The sequence below is a fragment of the Otolemur garnettii genome, unplaced genomic scaffold (assembly GCF_000181295.1).
Source record: "Otolemur garnettii isolate 467f Iridium unplaced genomic scaffold, OtoGar3 scaffold00120, whole genome shotgun sequence".
In the NCBI taxonomy this organism is placed as follows: Eukaryota; Metazoa; Chordata; class Mammalia; order Primates; family Galagidae; genus Otolemur; species Otolemur garnettii.
Genome location: NW_003852515.1, coordinates 343,442 through 354,197, shown reverse-complemented (window position 1 = coordinate 354,197; position 10,756 = coordinate 343,442). Strand labels below are relative to the sequence as shown.

Here is a 10,756-nt window from a genome sequence, read left to right as displayed (position 1 = left end):
AGCCCAGGAGTTGGAGGTTGCTGTGAGCTGTAATGCCACGGCACTCTGCCCAGGGGGACAGCTTGAGGCTCTGTCTCAAAAAAAAAAAAATCTAGTTTTTATTAGCTATTTTTTCCAAGTTAAAGAGCCAATTTAAGCCTAAGATTGTATTTATCATCTTATCTTTTAGTCTTAGAATGGTCCTAAACCTTTCCTTGTTTTTCATGACCATAACCCTTTTTAAAGATTAAAGGCTAGTTACTTTGCAGAAATAGCCCAACGTCTGGTTTTACCTGATGTTTCCTAAAAATTATGTTCATACTATAGATTTTTTGGCACGATTATACCAAAGTGATGTTGCATGTTTTTCAAGGCACCATGTCAGGAAGCACACAGGGTTAGTTTGCCAGTTTTGAAGATGTTACCTCTGCTTACTTACTTAAAGTACTATTTACCAAGTTTCTTCACTGACATTTTTTCTTTTTGTGCTTAATGAGTCATCTGTGGGGAGATAGTTTGAGACTATGTAAATACCTTGTTCTTTATCAAATATTCATCTGCTAATTTCATTATTCATTAATAAATTCCTAACTCTATCCATCCTCTTATGTTATTTCACTGGCATTCTATTATAAGAAAGAACTTTCTTTTCTTCCTCAATAAATGTATTTCTACTCTTTTTTTTTTAATTTTGAGACAGAGTCTCACTATGTCGCTCTTGGTAGAGTGCTGTGGTGTTACCGCCCACAGCAACCTCAAACTTTTGGGCTCAAGCAATTCCCTTGCCTCAGTCTCCCAGTAGCTGGGACTACAAGCAGCCACCATAACACTCAGCTATTTCTTTGCTGCAATTGTCATTGTTGTTTTGGCAGGCCTGGAAACCTGCCAGGTCCAATTTATGTGGCTTACACCTTAGCTGCTGAGCTACGGGCACCTAGCCTATTTCTATTTATACAACTTTACAAGTTGAAACATTGCATCCATAAAATTTTCTTTTGGTTATTTGTTTTAGGTTTTTTTTTTTTTTTTTTTTTTTTTTTGAGACAGAGCCTCAAGCTGTCCCCCTGGGTAGAGTGCCATGGCATTACAGCTCACAGCAACCTCCAACTCCTGGGCTCAAGCGAGTCTCCTGCCTCCGCCTCCCAAGTAGCTGGGACCACAGGCGCCCGCCACAACGCCTGGCTATTTTTTGGTTGCAGCCGTCATTGTTTGGCGGGTCCGGGCTGGGGATTCGAACCCGCCACCTTAGGTGTACATGGCTGGCGCCTTAGCCGGTTGAGCTATAGGCGCCGAGCCTAGGTTTTTTTTTAAGACAGAGTCTCACTATGTCACCCTTGGTAGAGTGCTGTGGTGTCACAGCTCACAGCAACCTTGAATTCTTGGGCTTAAGTGATTCTCTTGCCGCAGCCTCCCAAGTAGCTGGGACTACAAGTGCCTGCCACAACGCCTGGCTATTATTTTTGTTGTTGTTGTTTAGTTGGCCCAGGCCAGGTTCGAACCCGCTAACCTCCGTGTACAAGGCTGGTGCAGTAACCACTGTGCTATTGGCACCAGGCCGCATCCATAAAGTTTTAAAAGGGTTAGGAGCCCCCTTTTTCTGTGTATGTAAAATTGGAGTAAAGTGATATGTATAAATGTTACAAAGTAAGAGGTATGCTTTTAAATTTTTATTCACTTTTATTTTTGCTATTTGTTCTTCAATAGATTTAATTACAAGTCTTCAGAATGCGAGAGATACACAAGATATGCGAATTAAAAAGAAACAAAGGCATCATATCTCCCCACAGCCAGGCAGTCTGTATCTTGCAAAAACATCCTCTCTGCCGAGAATCTCTCTGAAAGCAGCAGTAGGAGGTCGAGTTCCTTCTGCATGTTCTCATAAACAGGTATTTTGTCTTGTAGTGCTCATAGCTTTTATAACAAAGTGAAATTAACTAGTATCTACAAATTTTTCTAGAATGAACAAACTGTAGGAATGAATGAATGAATGAAATCATGCTTCCTAATTAGCCTGCATTGGCAGCCTCCCTTTCTTCTAGGCCTGCCTTATTCTCCCAAAGTGATCTGTGCTTCAAAATTACGATTTTTCTTCCTTCTCCAGATCTTACTCATTTTGTTACTATAAATGCTCTCTCTAGGTGTTAGAGGAAAGAAGTCTCATTGAAATCCAATAGTGAATAACTGATATTGTTGAACTTATTAGGTTCCACGCCAAAGGCTCATGCGGCTAAGGCGCCAGCCACATACACCTGAGCTGGCGGGTTCGAATCCAGCCTGGGCCCGCCAAACAACAATGATGGCTGCAACCAAAAGAAAAAAACTTATTATAAGCTATTTACATTTTTAAAAGAGGGTTCTTGTTAAGCCACTACTATCTAAATACAATTTTAGGCAATACAGAGGTGAAAATAATATTGATAATAGCTAACATTTAGTAAGCATTTTCTTTTCTTTTTTTTTTTTTTTGAGATAGGGTCTCATTTTATCTCCTGGGCTACAGTACGCAGTGGTGCAATCATAGCTCACTGCAACCTCAAACTCCTGGGCTGAAGTGATCCTCCTGGCTCAGGCTTAAGTAACTAGGAGTATAGGCATATGCCACTAGGCCTGGCTAATGTTTCTGTTTTTTGTAGAGATTGGGTCTTACTATGTTGTTCAGTCTGGTCTCAAGCTCCTGGCCTCAAACAATTGCCCTGCCTCAGCCTCTCAAAATTCTGGGAGTAGAGATATGATTGACTAACCCTGGCCTGTATATGATTTAATATAGATTAATTCATTTAAGCCTCATAACAAACTGTGATATAAAAGCTAGGCAAGTCTTCATTAATGTCATCAAGATTCTTGGAAACTGCTTTCAAGTGAAATAACTGCAAAATGGAACCAACTTTTTTCATCTGTGTTATGTAGAGAATCCTTTACAGGTATGAACTACCACGCCCAGCCTACTGGGGGTTTTTCTATGTGCAAGGCACTTTACATGCATTGGTTATGTCTCACTCAGTCCTCACAACCACTCTAAAAGAAAGGTATATTACTTTGTCTATCATTTTGCAAATTAAGAGGACTAAACCATAGCAAGAGTTAAGTAACAGTCCTAAAGCATGTATCTAGCAAGTGGAAGAGACACAATTCCAAAGCAACGAGCCTAAGTCAAACTCTAAACAAAGAAAAAAATATTTTGGGTTAGGCATGCTGAGGTAAAAGTTCAGTACCTTAGAAGTAGGCCAGAGCCATCCACAAATCTGACCTCTGAGGTCATTTTCCTGGAAATACTTAAAATATTTCCCTGTTAGTTCCCTTCTACATTTTTTAATTTAAGATATTTAGTAAAATATTAGTAGTTTTTATCCCTGTAGATTTAGCAAGAAGCATATACACAGGGGAAGTGAAAAGAGTACAGCAGACTCTTAAATGTATGTGTCGTTTATAATGCATTAAACTTTTTAGTTTCCAGTAAATAAATATTTTTATATTGAGTATTCTAGTATTTAAATAAAATTTTTTTTGTATATTTAGTTTTGGTTTGTTATAATTGTTTTTATTCTGTGAAACATTTTCATTTTGATTTGCTTTTCATCATCAGTTTTTTTTCTGTTTTCTGTTTTTGTACAGCTGTATATGTATGGCGTTTCTAAACATTGCATAAAAATTAACAGCAAAAATGCAGAGTCTTTTCAGTTTCATATTCAGGATTATTTTGGTAAGGAGTATTTATGGGCTGGAAAGGGAATACAGTTGGCCGATGGTGGATGGCTGATACCCTCCAATGATGGAAAGGCTGGGAAAGAAGAATTTTATAGGTACTGTATGTAAAAAGATTAACTCTTTATGTATTCCACCATTTCTCTCTTCCTTCCAAGTCTCTTTTATGTCTTTTATATACCTTGAACTAAAAAAACGTTGGCTAGATATCAAATTTTTATACATCAAATCAGTACATTGTGGCTCAGTAAATGTTCTGTTGAAATCTTTTTAAAAGTGAATAAGGTTTCTCTTGGAATTTAATAAGCAGAGTTTTCTTAAATTGGGGCATTTTTCTCATACATTTAAAAATAAAGGCTGATAAGAAAAGTCAAATTTGGCTCGGCGCCTGTGGCTCGAGTGGCTAGGGTGCCAGCCACATACACCTAAGGTGGCAGGTTAGAATCCAGCCTAGGCCCACCAAATAACGATGACAGCTGCAACCAAAGAATGGCCGGGTGTTGTGGCAGGCACCTGTGGTCCCAGCTGCTTGGGAGGCTGAGGCAGGAGACTCACTTGAGCCCAGGAGTTGGAGGTTGCTGTGAGCTGTGATGCCACGGCACTCTACCCAGGGGGACAGCTTGAGGCTCTGTCTCAAAAAAAAAGAAAAATCAAATTTGGCTCAGTGCCCATAGCACAGTGGTTACAGTGCCAGCCACATACACCAAGGCTGGCAGGTTCAAGCTCGGCCCAGGCCAGCTAAACAACAATAACAACTGCAACCAAAAAATAGCCGGGCATTGTGACACGCACCTGTGGTCCCAGCTCCTTGGGAGGCTGAGGCAAGAAAACCGCTTAAGCCTATGAGTTTGAGGTTGCTGTGGGCTGTGATGCCATAGCACTCTACCAAGGGTGACAGCTGGAGATGCTGTCTCAAAAAAAGAAAAAGAAAAAGAAAGGTCAAATTTGAAATGGCCATATAGCAGGCTCCCCCCCCCCACAGACTTATGTCATATTCTTTTTTGTTGTATATTTTAATAAATATAAATAGTATGGTGTTTAACAAATAAACACTAATAGTTAAATAGAAGTATGTAAATATCAGCAATAACAAATATTACAGTTTTTGGAAAGTGGTAAAACTTTTAAAAAATTTTTTAGAACTTTTTTGGAGTTTTTTTGTTTTTGAGATGGAATCTCAAGCTGTCATCATGGGTAGAGTGCTATGATATCATAGCTCACAGTGATCTCCAGCTCTTGGGCTTAAGTGGTCCTCTTGCCTCGGTTTTTCTATTTTTAGTAGAAACAGGGTCTCACTTTTTGCTCAGACTGGTCTTGAACTCGTGAGCTGAAGCAGTCTACCTGCCTCAGCCTCCCAGAGTGCTAGGATTATAGGCATGAGCCACCACACACGACCTCTAGAATATTTTGGCAGGCCCAGGCTGGGTTCGAATCTGCCAATTCTGGTGTATGTGGCTGGCGCCTTCGCTGCTGGGCTACAGGCACTGGGCTAGCCTCTAGAATATTTTAAAGCAAAAACGTTATTTACGTGTTACTCATGTCTTACATAACAAACATCTGCTATAGGTAGGAAATGTATGGTAAAACAGCTGTGTTATTTTTTTATACTGGTGTTAAGAATGATTACCCTGTAGTTGACTGGGCAAGTTCATAAGTTACGGCATTGCTCTTATTAGTTGTTTTTTGATTATTCAAGAAATATCTATTGTTTACCTATTACAATGTGAATAGTATAGTATGTTAGAAAGTGTTAAGTACTGTGAAGATAGATGAAACTGGGAAGGCAGTAGAGAAAGTTGGGAGAGGAGAAGTATATTGTTTAAATAAAATAGGAAGGCTCTACCATGTCAGTGACATTTAATAAATGACCTGAAGAAGGTAAAGGGACAGAGCATAAGACTGTCCAGGGAAAGCTTCCCAGGCTCTAAGAGGGGAGCATGCCCGAAAGATTTGAGGAACAGAAGTTACTGTAGGTGCAGGATAGTGGGCAAGAGAAAAGTACAAGTATATGAATAAAAAGGGAAGACCTCAGAGATCTTCATAAGAGCCTTAAATTTTATTCTTCAGTAACAATTTTTACTCTAAACCATCAGAAGGTTTAAAACAAACAGTGGCATGATCTAACTTACCTAAAAAAAAAAAATTCTGGCTAAAAATTGATAGTGGTCTGAGAGTGAGAAGCAGAGAGACCACTTAAGAAGCTATTGCTAAGACTGGGCATGGTGGCTCACACCTGTAATCCCAGTACTCTGGGAGGCTGAGGCTGGTGAATTGCTTGCGCTCAGGAGTTCAAGACCAGCCTGAGCCAGAGTTGAGACCCAGAGTTGAGGGTCTCTAAAAATAGTAGGCATTGTGGTGGGCCCCAGTAATCCCAGCTACTTGAGAGGCTGAGGCAAGAGGAATCATTTGAGCTGTACAGTTTGAGGTTTCTGTGAGCTATGATGCCACAGGATTCTACCAAAGGTGACAAAGTCAGACTCTGTCTCAAGGAAAAAAAAAAAGTTATTGCAGTAATGTGGGTAAGAGATGGTTGCTTGGACCAGGCAAGGGCAAGGGAGTTGGTGAGAAGCAGTTGGATTCTGGGTATATTTTAAAGGTGGCACCATTAGGATTTGCTCAAGGACTGCAAGTAGAGTGTGAATGAGGAGAGTAGAGTGGCTCCGAACATTTTGGCCTTAGCAGCTGGAAGGATGGAGCTACCACATAAACAACTCTACCAGAATTAAGAGAAGACCAAAAATGGAAGGGAAATTGATAGTACAGGCTGGGTGCCCATAGCTCAGTGGTTAGGGCACCAGCCACATACAGCAGGGCTGGTGGGTTCAAACCTAGTCCAGGCCTGCTAAACAAACAAAAAAATAGCCGGTCATTGTGGCGAGTACCTGTAGTCCCAGCTACTAGAGAAGCTGAGGCAAGAGTATCGCTTGAGCTCAAGAGTTTGAGGTTGCTGTGAGCTGTGATGCCATGGCATTCTACTGAGGGGCGGCATAATGAAACTCTGTCTCAAAAAGGAAAAAAGAAATTGATAGTATAGTTTTGGACATTTGAAGTTTGCAATGTGATATGCATCTAAGTAGAGATATGAGTTGTATATATGAGTCTACACATAGATGAATAGATGAAGTATAGCCAAAGAAATAAATTTGAGAATGTAACTTTAAGTTTAGATATAAATGTAAAGTCAGGAGAGACTGGGAAAGCAACTAGAAAGAAGTAAATGCAAGGAGAATGGGGGGGATGCTGCATGAAGATTGGACTCCCAGGGATAGAAAATGACTGACTATGGCATTCACAGCTGATTGGTTAAAATAAAGTAAGAATTGAGATTGACCACTGGATTTAATACTGTAAGACATTACTAACCTTAATAAAAAGAGCTCATTAGATCAGTGAGTCAAAGGCCAATTAGAAAACAATTAAAAGGTGATTGAGGGGTGGCGCCCGTGGCTCAAAGGAGAGGGCACCGCCCCATATACCTGCAAAACTGCCAAAAAAAAAAAAAAAAGGGTGATTGAAGAGTTGGAGACAGAATATAATTCTTTTGGGAATTGCTGAAAAGATAAGGACTGTACTTGGCGGTAGAAGAATGAAAGGGTCTTGTTTGTTTTAAGGTAGAAAAAAAATTTTTATGCTAGTGGAGATTGTGCAGTAGAGAGTAGGAAATATTTCCTAGTCAGTGGCCTTGATTTAAGCAGTAAAGGATGGTAGTTAGTGCACAAATGGTAGGAGAAGGCAAAGTGTAAGGATGTGGATACTATGGGTGGGTAGAGGGGAGGGTGGAAGTTCTCTTTTGATTACTTCAGTTGTCTTAGTGCTAAGAGTGAGTGTAAGAGAGGAGGAATTAGAGATTTGGGAATAGAGGGGACAGCACAAAACATCAGGATGAGAGAATGGCATTCTCAGGTGTCATTTCTAAAAACAATCTCCTTAATAAGAAAAAAAATCTAAAATACAATTCTTTTTTTTTTTTTGCAGTTTTTGGCCGGGGCTGGTTTTGAACCCACCACCTCCAGCATATGGGGCCAGTGCCCTACTCGTTTGAGCCACAGGCATTGCCCTAAAATACAATTATTTTAAACTAAAGATCTCATTTTCCAAGAATAAATACATGTGTGTGTGTTGCTCTTATTATTATTTTTTTTTATCATTTAGCAAATACTATGTGCCGGGTACTAAGGATAACAAAGCAAAACAAAAAAAAAATCCCTGCTAAATGAGTTGCACATTCTAGTGGGCATAGAAAACACAGAAAAGCTTTTAAAATAACAAGTGAATTGTATAGTCTGTTAGAAAGTAGTAAGTACTGTGAAGATAGATGAAACTGGGAAGGTGGTAGAGAAAGTTGGTTGAGGAGAAGTATAGTGTTTAAATAAAATAGTCAGGAAGGCTTTACCATGTCAGTGACATTTAATGAATGACCTGAAGAAGGTAAAGGGATGGAGCATAGGACTGCCCAGGGAAAGCTTCCCAGGCCCTAAGAGGGGAGTGTGTATGTGTGCTTGTTTTTAAGTTTTTGCATTGAATTTTATGTTAAGTGGAGTTTTTATAAGTATGATACTTTGGTATATATTAAATAATTTTCTAAAATTATACTACTTAGAGATCTTACATTAACCCATTAAAACTTAATTGAATGTACAATGTAGTTTTTATACAGAGAATAGGTGTCACTATTGATCTTAGTGTCATCCTATGTGATGATTTATTTATGATATTATTCTACCTTTATTCAGGGCTCTGTGTGATACCCCAGGTGTGGATCCAAAGCTTATTTCTAGAGTTTGGGTCTATAATCACTATAGATGGATTATATGGAAGCTGGCAGCTATGGAATTTGCTTTTCCTAAGGAATTTGCTAATAGATGCCTAAGCCCAGAAAGAGTGCTTCTTCAACTAAAATACAGGCAAGTTTAAAGCATTACATTATGCAGTCATGGCTCGGCACCTGTGGCTCAAGCAGCTAAGGTGCCAGCCACATACACCTGAGCTGGCGGATTCAAATCCAGCCCGGCCTGCCAAAGAACATTGACGACTGCAACCAAAAAATAGCTGGGCATTGTGGCAGACGCCTGCAGTCCCAGCTGCTTGGGAGGCAGAGGCAGGAGAATCACTTGAGCCCAGGAGTTGGAGGTTGCTGTGTGCTGTGATGCTATGGCACTCTACCCAGGGCAACAGCTTGAGGCTCTGTCTCAAAAGGAAAAAAACAAAAAAACCCCACAACATTTTGTAGTCATATACTGCAGTGTGGTTCAGGTTTCTGTGCAGTCTGTGACTTGACATCAAAGATGGTGCATGAACCAGTTGTTAGTGACACTCACCATCCCATGCTGCTGTTCATGCTGTACAGAACTGTTGTCATCCCTCACTTAAGAGAGATTACACATATACCTCTTGCTTACCTCTTCCCCTACCCCCTCCTTAACCTCTTGGCATATGAGAAGCGTATGAGTTACTAATTTAATCCACTATTCAAGGATTGCTAATAAAATATTTTTGCTTTTTGGAATTCATATTTTATTAATATAAAACTGGCTATAGAATTTTTAATTTTCTCTCTGTGTGTCTTGATTAATTTTTATTCTCGATTATTCAGTAACTTTTTTAAATGGAATTCTAGAGTCACAGTTCCTAAAATATGCATTTTTCTATTTATTTGCAGATATGATTTAGAAATTGACAGAAGCAGAAGATCAGCTTTAAAAAAGATAATGGAAAAGGATGACACAGCTGCAAAAACACTTGTTCTATGTGTTTCTGACATAATTTCATTGAGTGCAAATATATGTGAAACTTCTAACAGTAAAACTAATAGTGAGGATACCAAAAAAGTGTCCGTTATTGAACTTACAGATGGGTGGTATGCTGTCAAGGCCCTACTAGACCCTCCCCTGTTAGCTCTTTTAAAGAACGGCAGACTGAGTGTGGGTCAGAAGATTATTATTCATGGAGCAGAACTGCTGGGCTCTCCTGAAGCTTGTACACCTCTTGAAGCCCCACAGTCTCTTATGTTAAAGGTAAATTAATGTCTACTTTTGGTAAAAATCAGTCACTGATTGAGTTAAAATCTAGAGAGGTTTTCCATTTAAAATTTTAAATTTGACTTGGAGCCTGTGGCTCAAGTGGCTAAGGCGCCAGCCACATACACCCAAGGTGGTGGGTTCGAATCCAGCCCCAGCCTGCCAAACAACGATGATGGTTGCAACCGAAAAATAGCCGGACATTGTGGCGGGCACCTGTGCTCCCAGCTGCTTGGGAGGCTGAGGCAGGAGACTTGCTTGAGCCCAGGAGTTGGAGGTTACTGTGAGCTGTGATGTCATGGCACTCTACCCAGGGCGACAGCTTGAGGCTCTGTCTCAAAAAAAATTTTTTTTTAATTTACTTTGTTAAGGATGCTCCATTTCTTGAAAATGGTATTCTTATAGAAGAAGCAGAATCTGACCAGGTGCGGTGGCTCACGCCTGTAATTCTAGCATTCTGGGAAACGGAGGTGAGTAGATTGCTTGAGCTTAGGAGTTCGAGACCAGCCTGAGCAAGAGTGAGACCTGGTCTGTACTAAAAATAGAAAGAAAATAAACTAGCTGTGCATTGTGGCAGGAGCCTGTAGTCCCAGCTAGTGGATTTCTCAAGTCCAGGAGTTTGACGTTGCTATGAGCTGATACCGTGGCACACTACTCAGGGTGTCAGAGTGAGTGTCTCAAAAAAAAAGGCAGAATCTTAGACCATTAAGTTTTTGTGCTGTTTTGGGGAGACCCAGAGATATCTTAAGTTCAAGTAATGCAGTTTCAATTAAAGAGCAAGAGTGACTTTAGATTGGCTGTTCAGTTTTGATACCTGTAGCTCTTGCTGCCATCTTATTGTCAGCTTTGGCTGTACCCTATTTACTGGATCAGATTCCTATTCCAATATAATTAGAGAATTAGACTCAGTGGTTCTCAAATATATAACACTAAAATATACCTTTCTTCCATACAAGAACTTTGTTAGGGTGGTGCCTGTGGCTCAGTGAGTAGGGTGCCGGCCCCATATACCAAGGATAACAGGTTCAAACCGGGCCCTGGCCAAACTACAACAACAA

The 10,756-nt window shown here is 40.1% G+C and overlaps 1 protein-coding gene across 1 annotated transcript in view; it reads left to right on the top strand.

Moving 5' to 3' along the window:
* BRCA2 (BRCA2, DNA repair associated) overlaps positions 1-10,756 on the top strand; it is a 101,405-nt gene that overhangs the window by 62,747 nt on the left and 27,902 nt on the right. Inside the window, exons 15-18 of the mRNA XM_012809998.2 lie at positions 1,684-1,865; positions 3,592-3,779; positions 8,415-8,585; positions 9,341-9,695. Of these exons, the coding sequence (XP_012665452.1) occupies positions 1,684-1,865; positions 3,592-3,779; positions 8,415-8,585; positions 9,341-9,695 (896 nt within the window). The remainder of the gene's footprint in view (positions 1-1,683; positions 1,866-3,591; positions 3,780-8,414; positions 8,586-9,340; positions 9,696-10,756) is intronic.